This window comes from Nothobranchius furzeri, chromosome 13 (genome assembly GCF_043380555.1).
Source record: "Nothobranchius furzeri strain GRZ-AD chromosome 13, NfurGRZ-RIMD1, whole genome shotgun sequence".
Lineage (NCBI taxonomy): Eukaryota > Metazoa > Chordata > Actinopteri > Cyprinodontiformes > Nothobranchiidae > Nothobranchius > Nothobranchius furzeri.
In genome coordinates this window covers 66046363-66070404 of record NC_091753.1, presented here as the reverse complement: position 1 = coordinate 66070404, position 24042 = coordinate 66046363, and the positions used below count along the sequence as shown (strand labels likewise).

The following is a 24042-nucleotide window of genomic DNA, read 5'->3' as shown; positions in this document are numbered from 1 at the left end:
CAACAGTTTGCATATGTGCCTCCCACTTGTTAAGGGACCAAAAGTAATGGGACAGAATAAGAACCATAAAGCAAACTTATACTTTAATACTTGGTTGCAAATCCTTTGCAGTCAATTACAGCCTGAAGTCTGGAACACGTAGACATCACCAGATGTTGGGTGTCATCCCTGGTGATGCTCTGTCAGGCCACTGACCTTCAGAAACTCTTTGGTTGCTTTTGCAGTATGCTTTGGGTCATTGTCCATCTGCACTGTGAAGCGCCGTCCAATGAGTTCTGAGGCATTTGGCTGAATATGAGCAGATAATATTGCCCGAAACACGTCAGAATTCATCGTGCTGCTTTTGTCAGCAGTCACATAATCAATAAATACAAGAGAACCAGTTCCACTGGGCACCATGCCCCCTCGACATCTTAAGAACGCTGTAATCCACCCGCTTCTTAGAAAACCGAGTCTTGACCCCTCTCTCCATAGCAGCTTCAGACCCATCTCTAAACTTCCGTTCATCTCCAAGATCTTGGAAAAGGTTGTGGCTAAACAACTCACAGCTGCTCTTGATGAACATAACATCTATGATAGCTTCTAGTCAGGTTTTCGTAGAGCTCATTCTACTGAAACAGCTCTTCTTAGGGTCTCTAAGGACCTTCTGACTCACAGTGATGCAGGGGACTGTTCTGTTCTGGTCCTGCTGGACCTGACTGCAGCCTTTGACACTGTTGACCATCACCTGCTACTGGAGAGTTTGAGAGACTGGGTAGGCCTATCAGGATCTGTTCTGGAGTGGTTCTCCTCTTATCTCTCCCTTAGCAGTATTTCCATTTTCGGTCATGACATTCCCCTTTCCCTACTGTAACAAATCTTGGTATCAGACTAGATTCAAATCTTACATTTGACACCCACATCCACCACCTCTGCAAGGTCTCTTTTCTCCACCTCAAAAACATTGCTAAACTCCGTCGCTCTCTTTCCCAGCCAGATGCAGAGAAGTTGGTCCATGCATTTATCTCCTCCAGGTTGGACTATTGCAATGCCCTCCTCGTTGGGGCCCCCGGCAAGAGCATACAAAAGCTCCAGCACACCCAGAACTCAGCTGCCCGGGTCCTGATGAGGAGACACAAATACGATCATATCACTCCAGTTCTGAGATCACTTCATTGGCTGCCCATCCAATATCGAGTTCAGTACAAAATTGGCCTTCTTACTCACCAGTGCATCCATGGAACTGCTCCTGCCTATCTGAGTGAACTTCTCATCCCACACACTGCCACAAGAACCCTCCGATCTACCACCTCTTCACACCGCATGCACCAACCACTGACTAAACTCTCCACTATGGGAGACAGGTCCTTCAAGGCAGTGGCCCCTCAATTTTGGAATTCTCTCCCAGAGTTTCTAAGGGCCACACAATCTGTGGAGCTTTTCAAAAAAGGCCTCAAGACCTTTTTGTTTAATAAGGCTTTCTAGTGCACAATGACCTATTGAGTGTTTTACTTTATTGTGTTGTTTTTACTTATTGTTTGTATCTACTGTAATGACTTTTTAGATGGGTTTTATCTATTTCTGGGGACTGTTTTTATTTTCCATACTTGATAGTATCCTGAAATTTTAACTGTTTTTAATTAGCTGTGTACCTTATACCTGTCCCCTATACTCTGCAACACTTTGAGATTACTTCTGTAATGTAAAGTGCATTATAAATAAAATGTATTATTATTATTATCTCTCTGAGCGCTCCTTTTCTGTGGCCGTCTCCAAGTTTAGGTCCTCCACCACCTCTCTTTCCCATGGTGTCCCACAAGGTTCTGTGCTGGGGCCTCTGCTCTTCCTCCTCTATCTGCTTCCTCTTCAGCACATCCTGAGCTCCTTCAAAGGAATCTCCTACCATCTTTATGCAGATGACATCCAACTGTACATCTCCTTTAAGCCCCATGTCTAAGCTGCAGCTGTTACACACCTGCTTAGACTCTATCAAAACCTGGATGGTGGGAGCTTTCTTCAGCTGAATGAAGATAAGACTGAGATCCTCATCTGTGCCCCAGACAAGCTGGTTCCCAAAGTCAGAGACTCTCTTGGTCAGCTTGCTTCTCACACCAAACCTTCTGTCAGGAATCTTGGTGTGACCTTTGACCGGGCTCTCACCCCAGATTCTCATGTCAGTTCTCTTGTTCGCTCTTCCTTCTTCCATCTCGGGAACATTGCTAAGCTGAGTCCCATTCTGTTTCGCTCTGAACTTGAGACGGTTCTCCACACCTTCATCTCCTCACGCTTAGACTACTGTAACTCTCTTTTCACGTGTCTGAGCAGAACCTCCCTGAACCGTCTACAGGTGGTTCAGAATGCCTGTGCTTGGCTTCTGACCAAGTCCTCCAAACACCCACATCACCCCGCTTCTCCTCCAGCTTCACTGGCTGCCAGTCAACTTCAGGGTTCATTTCAAGATCCTGGTTCTGGTCTATAGGGTCTTACATGGACAAGCACCATCTTACAATGGTGATCTTCTTAGTCCCTACACCCCCAGCAGGTCCCTGAGGTCCAGTGACCAAAGCCTACTGGTTGTGCAGCACCAGGCTAAAGACCAAAGGTGACAGATCATCTGCTGCTGTGGCCCCCAGACTCTGGAACTCTTTCCCCCTGAGCCTGAGATCAGTGGACTCAGTGGTCTCCTTTAAAAAGCAGCTGAAGACTCACTTGTTCAAGCTGGCTTTTGTATGACCTTCTTCACCTCTCTCTCTTTACTCTGCTCTCCCCACATATTCCACCTTCCTCAGGATCCACTGATTTCCCTCTTTCCTATTCACTCTCTCTCTTTCTTAATCTTTGTTTAATCACAATTGTCCATTTTTGCTCATTATATATATATTTTTAAACATTTTCTAAATGCTTTTTATATTTTTACATTTTCTGTTTTTGTGAAGCGCCTCGTGATTTTTATCTTGAGAGGCGCTATAGAAATGATATTTTTTTCTTCTTCTTCTTCATTGGCAGCCATACATGCCCACGCCATGACACTTCCAGCGCCACGCTTCACTGATGAGGTGGTATGCTTAGGATCATGAGCAGTTCCTTTCCGTCTCCGTACTCTTCTCTTCCCATCACTCTGGTACAAGTTGATCTTGGTCTCATCTGTCCATAGGATGTTGTTCCAGAACTGTGAAGGCTTTTTTAGATGTTGTTTGGCAAACTCTAATCTGGCCTTCCTGTTTTTGGGGCTCACCAAAGGTTTACATCTTGTGATGAACCCTCTGTATTCACACTGGTGGAGTCTTCTCTTGATTGCTGACTTTGACACAGATACATCTACCTCCTGGAGAGTGTTCTTGATCTGGCCAACTGTTGTGAAGGGAGTCTTCTTCACCAGGGAAAGGATTCTTCGGTCATCCACCACAGTTGTTTTCCGTGGTCTTCCGGGTCTTTTGGTGTTGCTGAGCTCACGGGTGCGTTCCTTCTTTTTGAGAATGTTCCAAACTGTTGTTTTGGCCACACCTAATGTTTTTGCTATCTCTCTGATAGGTTTCTTTTGTTTTTTCAGCCTAATGATGGCTTGCTTCACTGATAGTGACAGCTCTTTGGATCTCATCTTGACAGTTGACACCAACAGATTCCAAATGCAAATAGCACACTTGAAATGAACTCTGGACCTTTTATCTGCTCATTGTAATTGGGATAATGAGGGAATAACACACACCTGGCCATGGAACAGCTGAGAAGCCAATTGTCCCATTACTTTTGGTCCCTTAAAGGAGCATTATGGAAGTTTGACAGCCAAAACATGTATAGAAATAATACATTTCTTCTTCATACATTCTCCTGCAATGCCCTGGTCCTGTAGAATGAGCCCTGGCATTTTTACTGTGATTGCCTGTTTTTCTGTAAAATCACAGAAAAAGAGAGATGCTCGGGTCGAGCAGGCTGCTTCATGCGCGTTCACGCTCAGGCATCGCCCGTAGCATTTGCTATCCGTAGCTTTAGCAGCAGAGAGAGGGGCAGTGCCAACTCAGCGACTTTGTCGCTGTTCCTAACGCCTAGTGACAAAGCTAGCTACATTTCTGAGGACCCTTAGCTACTTTCTTCTAGCTATTTCCTGCAAATTAGCAACAGAATAGCCATTTTCGCTTCGAACCGTTCTTTGGTTTGATGTTGTTTCAGGTGTCAAAGATATAAAAGTTACAGATACTGTGAATATTACTAGAGTGTAGCTCACCTTGTAAGATGTCTGACTCCCATGCAGAAGACCTGGGTTTGATTCTGGGTGTGAACATAGTTTATTTAGAGTTTTTTTTTTACATTAATGGTTTATTTTTTTACAGTAAGCTGCTCAAATTTTTATTTGAGACTCGCCGAACGGCGTTGAATTCACAGATAAAAAAGATGTGGGTTCAACTTTCATTTTGGAACAATTTTTCAAGCAAGGAAAGGGAATGATCTGAGCATGCAGGAGGACTGACCCATCATAAACCTTTGTCGGCTGTGCTGAAGAGAAAGCTACAGAACCACATTATTTAATTAATTAGTTGCGCATTCTCCTGTCCTCTGTCCTCCCCCCCCCCCCCCCCCCCACACACACAAGGGACTGTCTTAGCTGTTATTTCCGTTAAGGAGTGTGCACGTACAGCATGCGCGCCTCATGCACGAGCCTACTATTGAAGCTGCCGTTACGCTTTTGGCCTGAGGGGGCAATCGCGAGCATAAAAATTCAAAACTCCGTAAAGTCCCTTTAACAAGTGGGAGGCACATATGCAAACTGTAATTCCTACAACGATCACCTGATTTGGATGTAAACAGTTTGCAGTTAAAGCACATCTTGTTTGTTTCATTTGATATCCATTGTGGTGGTGTATAGAGCCAAAAATGTTAGCACTGAGTCGATGTCCCAATATTTATGGACCTGACTGTACATACACATATATATATATATATATATATATATATATATATATATATATATATAGGACTACACTGACACACCAGCTATTATTGCTCTTCTATTATTATAAAGCTCGTGATAAGACATACCTGTCAATGGCTCGGCGAGCCCCGATGACCGATGTCATACCACTGGGACATACCAATATGATCTCAACACTACCACGGTATGGGTGAGTTATCGTCATGGTAACAGTCACATGCTCCAGCGTCTCCATCCCGGATTGTTTCAAATCATCCGCAGAGACTGAAGGAGAAGATTCAGCAGATCTGAAGGTTATGTGGATATCGTCTTTCTCTGATTTAATTTCCAGAAAAAAAGCATCTCTAACAAATAAAGGATGAAGTTCCCGAAGAAACTTCCAAAGTGTGGTAGGAGGTGGAGGAAGAGAAAAAGAGGAAGAGTTAAGAGTGGAGGGAATCAGTAGAGCTGAGGAGATTTTTTTAAAAAAAAAATAATAAACTTAATTCATTCATTGTCTAAACTTTTTGTCCTCGGTGGGTCTCAGGGAGCACGTGTTTTCATGGATACATAATCTGGGTGTTTGGGAGGAATCCAGAGTACTCGGAGAAAAGCCACACACGCGCATGCTAACCACATGCAGGTTTTGAACATACAACCATCTTGCTGTAAGAATGACAACATACATCTGTTCAGTGCAATTGTGTGATGACACAAATCAAGTTTGATGCAATTGTGACCTTGATTTTAGAAGTTACTGTAGTTTGATTGTATCAAGGGGGCGCGGTGTTTAGGGTTGAGCATTAATTGAATTTGAACAACTCCCATTCCGGTTCCAGTTCCTTGTTTTGAATCCAGTTCCTATCGATTCCCAGTTCCGATTTTCTCAAGAGGCTGGGTCTAAAACCTTTCCATGTTTTAAATGAGCTAGCTAACCACAGATCTTACTTGATGAAATAATCTGAACCTCAACATGAATTTTAATTCTATGAAAAATAACGTCTTTCATTTAGACATAAACATGTTTTCAAGAAAGAAAGAAAAAGACTCGCAGCACAACCAGTGTGTTTGTTTCTGACCACAACCAAAGTCTGGGAACTGAGGACGCCTCTAGGATGAGAGGCAACATGTCTTCAACATAACCAGAAAAGTCCAGCTGTTTTCTTCTTAAACTCCCAGGATGATCGTGTCCAGGATGACTGAAAATCGGCACCAACATGTTGCAGAAAATGACTGTAAGGAAAACTGAAGCTTAAATATGTCAGGAAAAATCTAACATTGCAGTCTGATAGAAAATCCCTACTGCTACTCATTCTAAACATTTTGAATTGAGATGCACTATATAAAAACGTATTAATTCTCTGTGAGGGCTGGGGAAAGCATCTCACCAAAGTCTTTCTTTAATAGGCCAGATTGGTTGGTGCCCACCTGGATACCTGGTGCCCTACGCACAGTGTGTGATGCGTGTGGGCCGAGCACCGATGCGTTGGCCTTAATGTTGTTGTGGAGGATGAAGCCACATCAATTTCCTAAACAGTGATATTTATTCCTCCGAATAAACATAAGTTCTGGCTGTAATTATGATTTTTCAGTATGGCTCAGAAAAACTGATCCTTTTGCTTCTTGTAGCTGAATATTTGATCATTTCTAATGAAAATCCCTGTTTAGTTGTGTCCTTTTCTGTGCTTCAGACCAGCGGTAGCCTAGAAACATCCTTCTGTCTGCAGGCAGATGGGACCAAGGGTACAGTACAGTTCTGTGTTCACATGGCATGCAGAAAATCTGAAAAGCTTTAGGACGACACATTCTCTAGTACAGGAGCCAAAACACAAATGCTGCAACAGGTACCGAATCTTGTCAGAGAAAAACCTTAAACACTGTCAGCTACTTAAACCCCACCGAGGGCAGACCGAAGCGGGCCGAGGACACCTTTAACCATAAAATATAGAAACTTGTGATTTCACTCGGTCTTGAAAATATTTTCAGAAAATATTTGCCAATAACAGCCAGCAGAGTTGGTTTGTGCTAAAAACCTTGTTACATCTGACAAAACACACACACACACACACACACAGAAGGAAGAGAAAGTTTAGGGGAGGACAGGAAAAGAGAAAAAAGACGGAGATGTTTTTGCTAAAATTAGATCGAGTAGCAAAAAAAAAGAGAAAGTGACAGAAAATGAGAAAATAACAGAAGTGAACACAAGTGAGGAGGAAAGAGAAGGAATGGGGAGGAAATGGTGGGCAAAAAAACAACAGCCCACAGAAGCGAACGCTACCAAATAAGGGCAGGAAGAGAGGAGCAGGCATGCGAGGTGGGGTTGGGGGATGTTATGCAGGCGATGTGAAAACTCAACAAGAGCTGACAGATAAACAGAAAACAGTACCATTCAAGCTCCGCAACAGCTCGCTGGGATACGTCAGGATGGGCATCTCCTCCTGGAATACGGAGCTCTGGTAGGAGACGAGGAACGGCACCGACTCCCACACCTTAGACACACCAGCAGGAGATGTGATGTGGTTTATGCATGAAACAGCTGAATCTCTTCAGCGCTGCGGTGCTCGTGTACCTTGGCAGCATTAACAAGCCTCCAGGCGTTGAGCAGACCAAAGCCGTGTTGGTGGCTGTGATGAAAACCAGCTCCATTCACTCTCCAGTCAGCACTGCTATCACACTGTTGGATAAACACACTCGGCAGGTTCAGTAAGCAACTGAATGAAAGAGTTAGAGTCCAACAATCAGAAGGAGCTGTCAGAATAAACTCACACAGCAACAATTTGATTGTTGTGAATATTTGAAGAACGAAAGCTCAGTCTGAAATGTTTAGGAACAGATCTGGATCACTATTTGGCAAGAAACTGGTGAGTTTTATCTTTTTCCTGCCTGTACAGGGTATCAGCAGGTGGTAAGGGAGCCAAATTTAAGACTTTTTAAGGCCACTTTGACCAAATTTAAGCTATTTTTTAAAATTAAATTTAAGCTATAACTTCCAGCTATTGCCTGGAAGCGGTGCTAACCACGTCACAAACGTGGGATTAGCCATCCAGTTACCATTAAACTTGCACTTCCCCATGGTGCAAGCTCCCACTAGCTCTTCCAGCTAATGTGCTCATCTTCAAATAGCCCCCTTTCACAACCAGCTGAATGTGTACGGTTCCGCTTACGCCAACATCGTACACAAAAAATGCTGAACACTAACTAGAAATCTACGAAAATCTTGTTTATTGGGTCTTTGGTAATTTAAGACCTTTGGAAACTGTATTTAAGGATTATTTGTCATTTTTAAGGATTTTTAAGGCCTTAAATTTGGAAAAGCAAAAGTAAGACTTTTTAAGGATTTGCGGATACCCTGATGAATTATAAAGTGTTGCAGATCAGTTATTGATATTTGTATAAATTATTTACCGTTGCAGTGTGCTGTAGATTCGGGGTCAAACTCCAAGTCACACTAGGCCGAATGAAAAATGGGGAAAAGGTCGCGGGCCAAACTCAATATTTTTTTAAAAACTGATGGCAAATGTGCACATTTTCCTTTATTTACAAATGCGTATTGTTTAACCGTTTCATTTGGAAATAAACTTATTTTTGCAATAACACTGAATGTGGAATAACCAAATTACACACGAGCAAATAAATTTGAAATAAAACACAATTCAGTAGTACTTGTTACTTATGTCTCGATAGTTTTTATTCTTTTTATTCCTTAAAAGTGTATACAGTATATTCAGCATTTCTGTATTAAATTTTAATATTTTGAATATTTGAAGAATTTCTATTTGATGTTTTCTTGTTTTATACTGACGATGTTAATTTTTTTACTCTCTTTTTTTGCTCCTGTATCAATTGTAATTACTACTGAGACAACAGGCTTTCCCCACCGAGGAACAATAAAGGGAGTTTCTATTCTATTTCTGTTTCACTCATCTACCCGTAGTATCTTAAATGAAAATGCAATATCTCACCCATTAACTTTCATGCTTTGGAGCAGAAAAGGTGCATTAAACCACAATATTTCAAGCTCAGTTTGCTCCACTTTGATTTTCTCTAATGCTCAGCCAGAAACATCTGCATCTCTGGGGTTGGGCTCTGAGCTGAGGAAGAAGTTCATCAGCGAGACTCCAGTGTTGATTTGTTCATCTGTATCAAAGGCAACAGTTGATCACAGAGATTTGTGATGCTGAACATGGAGAGCATCTGAGCAGCTTGACAGTTGTGTAAGTGTGTCAGGGAGGATAGATAAAAACTGCAGCAGCTACAGAGTCATACTCTGACTCGAGCGTGTAGCTAAACTGGAGTTAAATCATCTCAGTGTGGAAGTTCTGGTGCGCTCTCTGTAAGATGCATACAGATTACTGAGTTCCTGAAATCCCCATTTTTGGGACTCCAAGTCGACAGATGGCAGAGTAAACTTGGCGTTGAGTAGGAGGAGTGTTTTCTGTTTGTCCGAGATTGAGGAAGGTAAAGGTTGGTTTATGCTTGACGCGTCCGCGAGGTCCGCACGGTTCCGCGCGGAAAAGTTGCGTCATTTTGCGTCATTTTAACAACCACGCCCCTCCACCGCGTCTCCGCACGGCCCAAGATTTCCGCAACGCGCACCTCGGAAAATTTCTAACCACGCGGACGGTCGGACGCGGAAAAACATGGCGGACCGGCACGGCAGAGGTTCGTAAATACAGACGTTTGTATGATTCAGCTCTCAAAGATCACCGTGATCGACATGTTGTTAATAATTCGTGGAGAGAAATAGCTCGCACTGTCGGAAAAGACGAGGACGCTGTTAAAAATGCTGGAATGCCATGTTGTAAACAGTAATTTCTACTTCTACTGTGGTGTAGTGTTGGATGCATGCCGTAGAGCTCCATGCTGCCCCCTACAGTTTGGGAGAATATTGGCTCACCGCAGAGACGAGCCGCACGATCCATAAACACTGCGAGTTGTGAAGCGCGTTCCAGCCGCGAGCCACATCACCGCGCGGAAAGTGAATGCGTCAAGCATAAACCAAGCTTAATGCTGCTGAAGCCGATACTAGTAGCATGGATGCTAATGACTGTAAAAACAAAGGAGGGGGTGTTTTAACTGATGCACTAATGCTGCAAAGCACTATGGGATTTATAGTCTTTGTGGCAAAATGGGCTGGCGGGCCAGTTTTAATTTATATTTGATATCACGGGCCAAATAAAAATAGACCACAGGCCAAATTAGGCCCGAGGGCCTGAGTTTGACACCTGTGCTCTAGATGGTCTAAGATGTCGTTACGCCTTCCAATCAGTTACTGTAAAGATGATGACTTAAGCGCAGGAGTAGAGACTGGAACAACTTTTCAGCCAGTACCTGTTCAGGTGCTCGTCCTACAAAGGTGGCAAGCTTACCTTGGTGGCGGTGAAGGCAATGATGTGTTGAACATCCCTCCAGCTAAGGCAGGGCCGGACCTGCAGCATGAGGGCCACCATTCCTGCAGCCAGGGGGGCAGCAGCAGACGTACCGGTGTGGCCCTCCGTACAGCCTGTCCCCGACTGCAAGGACCAGTCTGACGTCACCTACAGGACAAACGGTCCACTGTCAGAAACTCAACTGGGAGAGGGAACACAATTAATGATCCCCAGGTCCCTGAATACAGGGGATTAATCAGCCATTGGTCAAAATCAGCCAGTTTCCATGAAAATATGTGATCGGCAAATTCTGACCTACGTCTTTCAAAGCCGATCATACCTGTCATTTGTAGCTGGCAGAGACCTTGTGTGTGGCATCACCACCCCCCACCCCCTTTCAAAGTACGCACGCAAGTGGCAAAGGTTTATACCAAACTTTTCCTCCGTCTGAGAGAGTGATGCAAACCAGCAGGGGAAGCTCATTAAAATGCGTTAATACAGCAGCTTTAACAGGACTTTAACTCATTCACTGCCAGCCATTTCCTGATCGCTAAAGGCCTTCGCTGCCAAAGTTTCTTGCCGTTTTTACTGTTTTTTTTAAGAGTCACAGAACGTTGCGCGCTAGGAAGATGTTGACGCCAAAACAACCAAAACAAAGAGGAGGCAAGAGGAGGCTCACCTCTTACATCAGGAAGAATCCGCGCGTTTCGAGAGTTATCCATTCTTTCATAATCCGTTGTTGAATTGTGATCGGCAAAAGCTTTTCCGGTTCGCGCCTCAATTTTTTTTACAGGAACGGCCCAAAACGATCTCCTAACACATGGATTTTCTGCTTCCTGATCATGTGACATATGCGGATGAAGATCGGCTTCAGAGCTGAGATGTTTGTTCTCTCGGCACGGGGCTCGTTCCAATGCCCACACAGTAAAAAAATGACTTTAGTCATCATTGGCAGTGAATGAGTTAAAGGTGCAGTGGGTATACAGTGAGAAAATCCCAAAGGAGTCTGATGTTTCAGGCATTTAGGCAGGAAGGTTCTACAGAAACAAGTTTCATATCCAGCTGGATGCTGGATTGTCAGTTTTCCTCCTTTCAGAATAAAGGAAGGAGGGACGCAACCAGTGAGTGTGGGGGGCGTGTCTCCTGCGAGCTAACACTACAGCACCCACTATTGTAATTTGACAATGGCCGGCAAAAAGCTCAAGAGTTGTTTTAAGTGGTTGCAGTAACCACATTTTACTACAGGATGCAATTTTAACTTCATTTCTACACAATGCACCTTTAAAAAAACAACTCTGGGTGGAGTGAGGTGAGTTTTCATTACTAGTCTCGGAGCAACAGTCAGACAACTGCCCTCGCTTTATGAGAGTGTCTGTCAGACAACTGAGCAACTAACCTGAAAAATGGTGAAGACTTTTACGCTAGATAAGCAGCCTGCTTGGTGGACGACAATGGGTTCCACCCCCTAGGATCCGCTAAGGGTAATAAAATAACATGACGACTCTGACCCTCAGGTTACTCGGCTAGAGATCTGTTATTTGCCTGCTGTTGGCAGTAACCCACGGCTTACACCTTATCCACAGAACAGTTCATAACAGAGTGGCTTTAGCACAACTCAACAGCCACAGACCAGAACCGCAAATGACCTTTTCCACCCGCTGATCTCCCCTTCAAAATAAAACTAACATTATTGTCAAACCGCTATAATAATAATAATGATAATAATAAATAAAATAATCACACAGAACACAAAGTTGAGATTGTGCGGAAAGTTCCGCTTGCATCTCGGCTCTTTCAGATGAAGAAGCAACCACAAGAAGGAAATCAACAAGGACTCACTTTTCACCCACATTTCTGACTAGGGTGGGCTATCGAGCATCGATTGGAGCCGGTTCCAACAGTTCATTTTTCCCGGAATCGTTCAAAGTCTTTTATTTCGATTCCTAGAATGCCGACGGAAGAGGAATCCGCGGCTGATCTCCGTGAAAAATAAATGTGATCTGCAAATTGTGATCAACGCTTTTCAGAGCTGACCACACCAGCTGTCTGTGTGCAGCAGGAGCCCCCCCTCCCCCCACCCAGATATAAACAAACGCGTCTGCCGAACTCTTACTCCGTGACGTAAACTTTAACTCCTGCAGCGTAGAGGAAACGTGTTAAATACGTCAACACGGTGGATTTAATAGAAGCTTTAAAGAACAAACTCTGGACGGTGTGAGGTGAGTTTGTCTCACTGCAGAAATAAAAACACACACGGAGCGTCAGCAGTCAGACGCAGCCGCTCACCAACACTCGTGTGTGTGTGTGTGTGTGTGTGTGTGAACATCAGAAGGCTGAACAATAACCTGTAGAATAATTAAAGTCATCATGCTAGAGAAGCTTCTCTGTGGTGGACCACACCAGCTTCTGCCACAATAAAAAAAAAATAATAATAATAATTTAAAAAATACATTTTAATTTCCTTTCTGAACTACCGTATTTCTGTTGAGTTTTAATGTTTAAAATCTGTTAGGTTGTTACTGACAGCAGCTACGTTTAAGTTTCACTTCCTGTTGTGACTGAACGCTGCAGCAGCATGGAGGCGTAGCTCTCGGTCATACTGGACATGATCATCCTGAGAGCTTTAGCTGAAAACAGCTGGACGTTTCTGGATATGTTGGAGACATTTAGCCTCTCATCCCAGGCTTCTTCCAGACTTTGGTTGTGGTCAGAAACAAACGCACTGGTTGTGCTGCAAGTCTTTTTCTTTTTTCCTCCAAAACATGTTTTTGTCTAAATGAAGGTGATGTTGTTGTTCATAGAGTTAAAATTCATGTTGAGTCCTGGAGAGACTCCTGTTGGTCCACCTGAATAAGCAAACTAGAACATATCAGGACCCGCTGCAGTTTGCTTATCGCCATGGAGTTGGGAGTTGAAGATGCCATCATCCAGCTGCTTCAACCAACCCACTGTCATCTGGACAAAGCAGGCAGCACTGTGAGGGTCATGTTCTTTGATTTCTCCAGTGCATTTAACACAATCCAGCCTGATGTACTTTGCCAGAAACTCCAGAAGACACAGGTGGGAGGCCTCAACTATCACCTGGATTAAAGACTACCTGACAAACAGATCACAGTTTGTGAGGCTGAAGAACTGCACATCAAACCAGGCGATCAGTAACATTGGAGCACCACAGGGGACTGTACTCTCACCATTCCTTTTCACCCTGTACACCTCAGACTTCCAGTACAAGTCAGAGACCTGTCATCTACAGAAATACTCGGACGACTCTGCAGTTGTCGGGTGTATCAGAGATGGACAGGAAGCTGAGTACAGAGAGCTGGTGGAGCGCTTTGTGGCATGGTGTGGAAACAATCATCTGACCTTGAATGTGAACAAAACAAAGGAGATGATTTTAGACTTCAGAAGAAACAGGGTGGAGTCAAACACTGTTTCCATCATGGGAGAAGAAGTGGAGGTGGTTGAGGAATACAAATACCTTGAAGTTCACCTGGACAACAGACTGGACTGGAGAAAGAACAGCGAAGCCATTTACAAGAAGGGACACAGAAGACTGCATCTCTTGAGGACGCTTAGGTCCTTCAATGTCTGTAGCAAGATGCTGCAGATCTTCTACAAGTCTGTTGTTGAGAGTGTAATCTCTTCAGCCATCGTCTGTTGGGATAGCAGCATCAGAAGCAGGGAGCTGAAAAGGCTCAACAGCCTAATAAAAAAGGCTGGTTCTGTTCTGGGGACGACTTTGGAACCACTGGAGGAGATAATGCAAAGAAGGATTCTCCAGAGAATCAAGAAAATGATGGACAACCCTGAGCATTCTCTTCACAAGACTGTCCGACAACAGAAGAGTGTCTTCAGCCATTGTAATATACAACAACTCTATGATGACGTGATTATTATTATTATTCTGAGCTACTACAGCAATCAATTTCCCTCTGGGATTAATTAAGTATTTTTGAATTGAATTGAATTGAAGTTAAGATTATTTCATTAAGTAGGACCTGTGGTTAGCTGGCTCATGTAAAGCATGTCATGTCTTGAAAGAATCGGAATCGGGAATCGATAAGAACCAGAATCGAAACGAGGAGTTGGAAACTGAATCGGAACAGTTCAAAATCAAACGATGCCCAACCCTTTCATTTGTACTGCTGATAACCTTTGTAATGTGTGAAGAAAGAAAGACAGGATTTGCATAGGTGATGTTCAGCTTTGCCTTTCTGCAGAGCATGGAGCCGAGTCTGTGTACAGGAAGTTGTGGTTAGGCGACTGCACTCATGCTCGGGAGAATCAAGCTGCACATTTCCTGTTGAGGAGTATAAGAGAAAGGGGTAACCTTCGTTCTTGGCCTCCTATTAAGGCTGCTGGTGAGAACCAGCACCAGGAGAGCCAAAATAGACAAGGCTTAAAGTCTCTGTCTAAAACCAAGAAATATACCAATGTACAACATCATGGGCTCTCTCTTGTGATTGGTCCTTCTTCATCCTGAAGGCAGGGAGCCTCGTGAAGCCACGGAGGGCGCTTCTAGAACAGAATGTTTTCTTAATCTAAATCTGGAACAAGCGTTATGAAGAGTAGCTGTATTGAGGAGCAGCTTTCTGGGCCAGTGTTTCAGAGGCGCTGCATTTATTTATACGCATAGCCATATCTGTATAAATAAATACTAGGATAGAGGGCAAAACATAGAACTCCACCACTTGAGAGGAGCTGACCATCACCGGTAAGTGAGAAGCTCGCAAGTGCTCAGAGGCTCAGGAGAGGATTTGATCTACCCAACAGTAGGGGATGTAAATGCTAAAATTTGTTATATCTTAATGAATATTCTTACTTCATTTGCATAGAAAACTTAGAAAACTTTATTACTTACTTTTGATTTTATATTCCTTTCATTTGCTGCTCCTTAATCGTTAACATTTTATTACACTAACCTTTGACCTTTACCTTGATGCATGTTTTAACGTTTAGAATTTTAAACCTGTAACTCTCAACATTTTGATTGCTTGATTTTGAATTGCAGTTTTCCATTGACATTTTTTCATTGAGATATTTCTTGACTCTATAACAGGGGTGTGAAACTCAAACTCACACGGGGCCGAAATGAAACTCTGGGACGGAGTCGAGGGCCAAACTTAATATTTTTTGAAAAAGTGACGGCAAATTTGCACGTTTCCTTTATCAACATGTATGCAATTTTGAACCTTTAAATTTGGAAACAAACATATTTCTGCATTAACACTGAATGTGGAATAACCAAATGACACACGAGCAAGTCCGTTTTAAATAAAAGGCATCAGTGGTATTCATTACTTGTGGTATAATCAGCATTTTATAAATCTATTCAGGATTTATGTTTTCTTGTTTATTCATTTTTCTTATTTTTTATTCTCCTTTTTTCTCCTGTAATAAGTGTCATCGCTGCTGTGACGTCTAGCTTTCCCCACTGAGGAACAATAAAGGGATTTTCTATTCTATTCATCTATCTGCAGCCTTTCCACTTCCTGTTTACTGTAGGTTAAATCTTTTCTCACGGGCCAACAACAAAATAAAAATATCATTTTATCTTAAATGAAAATGCAACATCTCCCCTGTTAACTTTCATGTTTTGGAGCAGAAAAAGAGCAGAAAACCAACATATTTAAAGCTCAGTTTGCTCCACTGGTTTACTGTGATGCTCACCTGTTCCAGCCAGATACCTGCATCATGGGGTTGATCTGAGCTGAGGAGGAGACTCCTGTTGTTTTGTTCATCTTCATCATAATAAAGACAACATTAGATGACAACAGGTGCTCACATAGGTTTGTGCTGATGAACATGTCTGAGCAGCTTGACCGCGTTGTTGTGTGTCGGGGAGGAAACACAACGACAGCAACCACAGTCATGCTGGTTTGAGCGTGTCGCTGTTCGCTGGAGTTATATCAGCTCTGTCTGGACGTTAGTTTGAAAACTTTCTCTTTCAGTTGTGAACACGTTACTGAGCAGCTAGAATCTCCGTTTCTGGGCTTCAGCGTCAGAAAACAGCTGAGTGAACTCGGCGCTGAGTGAGAGGAGTGTAGTTTGTCCGAGACAGCGGAGCTGCAGACACCGGCAGCAGGTGCTGGAAAAAACACAAAGAGGGGGCGGTTCAGCTCCGCGCTGACGCCGCAAAGCATCATGGGAGTTGAAGTCTTTGCGGTAAAATCGGCCAGCGGGCCAGTTTTAATATATTTTTGATATTTATCTCGCGGGCCACATAAAAATGCTCCACGGGCCAACTGTGGCCCGCGGGCCTTGAGTCTGACATATGTGCTCTATAATCTCATTTCTAATATTTAGACATTATAAAGTAACAAAACTCACAATAAAAATAAAATATATGGATTTATACCGCAGCCTTTTGGCTGATTTTGTTGTGTTAAAACCTTTTATTCATTAAAAGGGTTGCCTCATTAGCACCCAAAACAGAAAGCATCGTCTCCTGTAAGTCATTTGACTTATCTTAACCAACAATTCTATTGCTGAAAGCTCCTTTCTCATAAGGGGAGCTCCAGCACAGACCAGTAAAAACCCTTTACTCGTAATCCCAGAAGCCGGCTGGGATCAACGTTTGGTTTGTAGTGTAATATGAGGCATTCAGCAGGTTTGCTTTGTTTATCGCTTTAGCACTGTCAGAGTGCTAATGTTTTTAGCAGTTAGCTTAGTGTTGTAATGTGGCGTTTATAGGGCTTGTGATCATGTCCATCCCGTTGGAGGCGTGTGAGTCCTTACATGTTGCTTGTTTCTACTGTAAACAGCGCTCAGGCTCGTTCTTGCTGCTTAAATTAATCTATTATTCATTTGTCTCATTCATTGCTGTGTTGTGGGGTGACACACGTGATCACCAGGGGAATAAAGGTGGAAAACCAGCAAACTTTTCACCGTTTTCCTGCTTGGGGGCAAAAACACAGAGACCAAGTATCTAGCATAACAAAGACTTGTTGGATCGCTGCTGTAAGGCGACCAAACATCACCTTCTGGAGTATTTTCATTCAGGTAAGTTACAGATGGTGTACGTTTTTATACATCGTTTATTTCCTTCAACCGCAACACGCACACACACACACACACACACACACATACACACAGAGGCTACACGCACATACCGGTGGGCTAATGCGGCTGCACTGACACGCACACAACTTCTCCTGCTACACTTCTTCTGTAGGATGGCAAATTCGATTGTTCTATTAGAAAAACCAACAAATAAATGTTTACCTCTCATCCAGATGTTTACATCCGCTCACATCACAAACAAGGAAGCTGAAAATGTCTGTTATGCAGAACTGCAGCAGTAACAATATGTCATGGGTGCTCCGGTCTTAGGTCTTTCATATGGATCAAAACCATTAATAACGCTGATTTTTGTCCACATACCGGTCCCCGACGTCTTTATATAATGTACTCCTGTATTATCCTCATCGTTTTGGGGATTTTATAATGTTAACACTTTCTTTCACCCAAATCAACTTCTCCTCTGCGACAGTACCGTTTGTTTCCAGTTTGTTTACACTCGTCAAGATTCCAACATGGCCGCACACATCCCAGAATGCTATGCGTATTCACATGTGACCAAAAGTCCTTATTAAAATCAAACAAATGTACCCGAAATTTGAGTTTCAAAAGGCATAAAAAGTTAGTTACTAGTAAATCCTAGCACAAACTGATCGTTAGCATTAGCGAAAGCACTACTACCATGAGCTAATGAATAAAATAGCACAACTCACTATTTACCCGAGCAAAAACAAAATGATCGTCATGCAAAGATTCTCCGGGTCACTAAAAGGTGAACCAACCTGAAATAAAAAAGCTGCAGGCTTCCAGGCTTGTAAAAGGCTGTCGTTTGGTTTGCAGTGATATGAGGATGGCAGCACACAGTAGTTTGTTGCTGACCGCTTCAACGCTGGGTAGATCCTCCAGTGCATGAGAAGAGCGATGTTTAAAACTATATGGGTCGCAACCTAAAGGAAGATGAATTTTTTCACGATATCTCGTCTGTGCCAGCTCATTTAAAGCCTCTGTGAAATCGCTCTCATCCATCGTGCTGTGTTGCATCTCTGTGTTTTGCTGCTCGTTTCTCCACCTTGCCACACGTAGAACAACACAATACGAACCATTGTTCTCTGCATTGTTCTAATATTACTGTTAAATCCATTCAGTCACTGACTGACTCAGTTGGAGCTAATCTGTCTGTGTGATGATCTCATAGATGATAAGTTGGGAGGGATCGCAACCTTTTCTTCTGCCAGCTTGGCAGATGGACGAGACGTGGTTCTGACTTTGTCTTTTAGCAGCTTTTGGAGTCTAAAATATTTCCTCACAGGAGACTTGAAGCACTTCCTAGTTGGAAACGGAGCGGTCCCGGTTGTTGTTGATGCTGGTTCTGTTGTGTGCATTCATTCAGTGTCACTTTGGTCTGCGAATGTGGTTTTTTTAACTAGCGGCGTTGGAGACGTCTTTATGGTGGGTTAGAAGCAACGTGTCAAACTGGTTAATCCTTGCAACCTAAGTCACAAGTGATGACATCCACATAACAGGCTGAGTTACCATGGTGAAGCCCATCAGACAAACATCACATAGAAACGTTGTAATGCAGAGTGCCTCACTCTATTTTACAGTCTGAGGATGTATTTAACGTTAGTCTAAACTCATTTAAGAGTTCACCGGTGTGTTCAGAAGCAGCTTCAGACCACATGTTTACAACCATGATTTAGTCTGACTGTTTACAAACACAAAAAACCTAAACGGTTACTTTTATCAGGACTTATGTAGCTATTTCAAAACACAGTCTTTTACTAGGAAACTACTGTGTCACTCTGCTAATCTTGTAACAGATCATGTAATCAACTTTGTGTTGGTTAAATATCTGTATCCATCTATCCATCTTCTTACGCCGATCAGAGGTCGGGTCACAGGGAAGCAGCCTTCCCTCTCCCCAGTCACTCAGGCCAGCTCCTCCGGGGAATCCCAAGGTGTTCCCTGGCTGAGAGACATGGTCTCTGTCCTGGGTCTCCTCTTGGGTCTCCTTTCAGTTGGGACGTGGCCAGAAAACCTCACAAGGAAGGCATCCTGACCAGATACCCGAGCCGCCTCAACTGGCTCCTCTCGATGTGGAGGAGCAGCAGCTCTACTCCGAGCCCCTCCCGGATGACCGAACTTTTCACTTTATCTCTAAGGGAGAGCCCAGCCACTCCGCATGGAAAACTCATTTCTGCCGCTTGTATCCACGACCTCGTTCTTTCGGTCACTACCCAAGACTCGTGACCATAGGTGAGGGTAGGAACGTAGATTGACCGGTAAATCGAGAGCTTCGCCTTCTGACTCAGCTCTCTCTTCACAACGACGGGCCGGTACAAAGCCTGCATCACTGCAGATGCAGCACCAATCCGCCTATCGATCTCACGCTCCAGTTTTCCCTCACTCATGAACAAGACCCCGAGATACTTAAAACTCCTCCACTTGAGGCAGGACCTCATTCCTGACCTGCAGAAGACATTCTACCCTTGTCCAATGAAGACCATGGTCTCGGATTTAGACGAGCTGATTCTCCAACTCCATTGTTTGGAGAGTTGTGTGAGAAAAACAAAAAATAATAAAGTGGCTTTTTTGTGGATTCTGACATGTTTTCGTGGGATGTAGTCACAGTGAGGCTACTACTATCTCTTCATGTTCTGGCTGATGGTGTGCTGACAGAACTTGATCATTAATCAAACTCACAATGCTCCTCAGCTTAGCCCCCCCGCTGCTGAACGTCACAGCAAGCATGGACGCACACTCCTCTGCGTAGAAGGGCATCCGGCCTTCCTCATCCACTGCTCCTGCAATTATGAACGCACACAGAGTGAGCTTCTCTGCACCCAGCAACACAAATTACTTCATTTAGACCAGGGGTGTCAAACTCATTTTAGCTCAGGGGCCACATTGAGGGAAATCTAGTCCCAAGTGGGCCGGACCGGTAAATAAAAAACAACTTCAGATTGTTTTCTTTGTTTTAATACAGTCAATATAAAACAAAGCTGGAGCCTGAGGACAGTGTAGTACAAGTACAACACCTGAAGTGTACTTGAAAATTTGAAAATAAATAAATAAATAAATAAATAAATAAACATTCCTTAGTGATTCAAAGAGCTTACAGATCACATGGCTAGATCAGTTTCATGCAGCACTTCAAATATATTTGACTCATTTTACTTTACATCTTTTAGCTTTCACCAGCACATCAATATCAGAAGTCACATCCTGAGTGGCGGCCGACTTCAGGATGTGATTCAAGTTCTTGTGTGAGCCTTGAGCGCAGCTTTGTTTTATTTATACTCATTACAGAGAAAACTTGCTCACAAAGATACGTTTATTTTCACTCTACATTGTAAAGTATGAAAATAAAGTTTACACAACCATCTCGCGGGCCGGATTTAACCCGTTTGCGGGCCGGATGCGGCCCGCGGGCCGCATGTTTAACACCCCTGATTTGGACAGAGTCAATCCAATCCAATCCAATTTTATTTATATAGCGCATTTAAAAACAGCATGTCAGCTGACCAAAGCACTGCACGGAGTTAAACCTAAAAAGGCATTCAAATTCACATACATACACATTAAACACAGATAAAAACTGTCATAAAATAGAAACACCTACAATCAAAACAAAAGTTTAAAACAGCCAATAGAAAGAGAAGTCAATAAAAACAGAAGTCAGTAAAAACAGAAGAGAGTCACAGCATAAAAGACCGATCATTGACCAAAAGCTAAATTTTAAAAAATGTGTCTTCAGGCTGGATTTAAACTGTGACAGTGAAGAAGCCTGGCGGACCACCAGAGGGAGTGTGTTCCAGAGTCTGGGAGCAGCAAGGCGAACGCACGCTCCCCACGAGCTTTATACCTCATTGTAGGGACTTTGAGCAGTAGATGATCAGTCACACACAACAGAGTGGGTCTTACCAACTGTGATGGTGTAGATGGAGTTGGCGTAGCCATCATAGTTGCAGTTGTCATTGTATAGACCTCCGTTACCACTGGCAACCACAAAGATGCTGCCAAAGCCCCGTCTTCCTGCGATTACCCCGTGCTGCAAGGCAGCCTGTGGAAGGACAATCTTAATTAAAGCTGCAAGCGGAGGCGTTCGGCCCTTGCAGCAAAGCTGCTTGCCCTCCGTGCGCACCCCCCTCCACTCCATCTCCGACGCTCTCCCAACCCATGGCCCTGAAACCGGTGGTGCACGAGCACCCATGCACGCCAGACACTCCAACGTGCATTTAACTGTGATCACTGTGAGCTGTCAACTCAATCTGACTCAACGTTTCCTTCTAGCCTGCCAACAGTCCCCACTAAAAATGTTTTACATTAGCAAAATATTCCAGCTTCGAAAGAAACTCTGTAACGTAATTGGAACAAAATGGCAGACTTCCTGTGGGATATGGCATGGCTCCATGAGACTTCTTTGTAGGCCCAGGCACAATACATAAGTGGAAAATTTCAGTTAAGAAACTAAGCCACGACCACCAGATTTTCAGGGTAATATTTACTGAGGTTTGGATTTGTATCAATCACCTGAATTGTTATATCGATAACGTCAGAATTAAGGAAATGAGAGGCAAATGAAATTCCATGGCGGGATATAAAAATTCGCCATGCCCCCAAAGCCTCACCCTTTTTTTAAACCTGCCAGGTCTGGACACCAAGTGACCCTAACATGTCTACTTGTATTTGCCAGATATTCATGTTGATTAGGTTAAAGGAGTGAATCTGGGAGCTTTGAAAGTAAAGCATGGTGTGGTGACAGGTCAATGTTTGAGGCCTAGCCACGCCAAACACAGTTAGACTTATGGAAAATCCATAGGCTCAGTTTTGCCCGCTTTGTCTTAAGAGTATTTAGCAGAAGTTTAAAGGCGTTGGGGGTAAAAGGCGCTTGGGGATTGACGTACCTTTGAAGTGTGCAAAAAACACAAAATGGCATACTTGGACCAAAATGGCTGACTTCCTGTGGGATATGGAGCATGGCTCAGAGAGTGTTTTTTGTAGGTCCTAAGACATCACATAAGTGTACAAAATGTCACAATCCTCAGTCAAAGCATGACTTGGGGCTGACAATTTCATTGGACCTAGGGGGCGCTAGTGAAGAAACTAAGACACGCCCACCAGATTTTCAGGGTAATATTTATTGAGGTTTGGATTTGTATCAATCACCTGAATCATTGTACCGATAACATCAGAAATGAGGAAATGAGAGGCAAACGAAAGTCCATGGCGTGATGTCAAAATTCGCCAAGCCCCAAAAGCCTCGCCTTTTTTTTTTGTAAACCTGCCAGTACTAGACATCAAGTGACCCTAACATGTCTACTTGTATTTGCCAGAGATTCATGTTGATTAGGTTAAAGGTGTCAACTTGGGAGCTTTGAAAGTAAAGCATGGTGTGGTGGCAGGCCAAAGTTTGAGGCCTAGCCACGCCCACACCGTTAAGAGTTTTGGAAAATCCGTAGATTTAGTTTTGCTTGCCTTGTCTTAAGAGTATTTAGGAGAAGTTTAAAAGCAATGGAGGTAAAGGGCGCTTGGGGATTGACGTACCTTTGAAGTGTGCAAAAAACACAAAATGGCGTACTTGGACCAAAATGGCCGACTTCCTGTGGGATATTGAGCATGACTTCCAGAGGGTTTTTTGTAGGTCCTGAGACACTGCATATATAGCAGAAGTTTAAAGGTGATCGGTGAAAAGGGCGACGGGGCATCATTCTCCAAACAACGTGTGCGAAAACCACTAAATCGAGTATTTGACCAAAATGGCCGACTTCCTGTGAGACTTTGTGCTTGGCTCCAAGAGACTTTTTTGTATGTCCTGAGACACTACATTAGTGTACCAAATTTCGTAATCTTCAGTCAAAGCACGGCTTAGGGCTGACAATTTAAATGGTCCTAGGGGGTGCTATTTAAGAAAATAGGCCACGCCCACCAGATTTTCACATCAGATTTTTTGGGGGTCCGGATTAGGATCACTCATCAGAAGTTTCGTGGCGATATCTTTAGAAATGACGAAATGGGAGGCAAACGTATGGCCACGGCAGTACGCCTGACTTCGCTGCGCCTCCACAGCCCCGCCCTCTTTTGAAAATTACCATAAAGCGACGCCAAGTCACAACCACTTGTCTTGAGTTACCAGCTACAAATTTGTGGTGATTAAGTGAAATGGAGCGATTTGGGACCTATCAAAGTAAAACCTGACCTTTTTGGTCCTGAGGGGGCAGGGCTTATGTGATGCCATCCTCCGACCATTCAATTTCGTTTGTGGCTGGATGTAAAATGACCACAGAAGTTTTATAACTCTATTCTATTCGAGTATGAAGTTATAGCCATTTTATATTTTTTTGGCGAGTAGTTGAAATTCGAGGCCTGGCCACGCCCCCTCAGCCTATACAAAAAGTCAGTTTTATTTTTTCTATTTGATCGCCCATCCCTTCTGAGCGATTTCCCACAACTTTCGAGATGATCCTTCGAAAAATGATCGAGTAAATCAATCAGATGAGGACCCTAGAAGCGGCCAAAACGGGGTCAAAATCGCCAATCCAATCCAAAATGGCCGACTTCCTGTTTGATGTTGACCATGGTTGCAAGAGGCTTTTCTGTGCGGACTGTTGAGTACTACAAGTGTACAAAATGTCATAACTGTACAACAAAGTATTATGGAGGGGGGTATTTTTCCACTACGATTTTTTGGGACCTTTAAAATACAAAATTTTTCACCACACCTGACATGTGCAAAAATTCCTGAGTTTTCGGGTACATTAAGGCCTT

General features: G+C 43.4%; 1 protein-coding gene across 4 annotated transcripts in view; it reads right to left on the bottom strand.

Moving 5' to 3' along the window:
- Positions 1 to 24042, bottom strand: part of pcsk7 (proprotein convertase subtilisin/kexin type 7) — a 66898-nt gene that overhangs the window by 11098 nt on the left and 31758 nt on the right. For all 4 annotated transcript variants that reach the window (XM_054735108.2, XM_054735107.2, XM_054735110.2 and 1 more), the window contains exons 8-13: positions 21199 to 21337; positions 19978 to 20078; positions 10255 to 10422; positions 7455 to 7559; positions 7272 to 7374; positions 5014 to 5170 (exon numbers count right to left, since the gene is read on the bottom strand). In XM_054735108.2, the coding sequence (XP_054591083.1) occupies positions 5014 to 5170; positions 7272 to 7374; positions 7455 to 7559; positions 10255 to 10422; positions 19978 to 20078; positions 21199 to 21337 (773 nt within the window). The remainder of the gene's footprint in view (positions 1 to 5013; positions 5171 to 7271; positions 7375 to 7454; positions 7560 to 10254; positions 10423 to 19977; positions 20079 to 21198; positions 21338 to 24042) is intronic.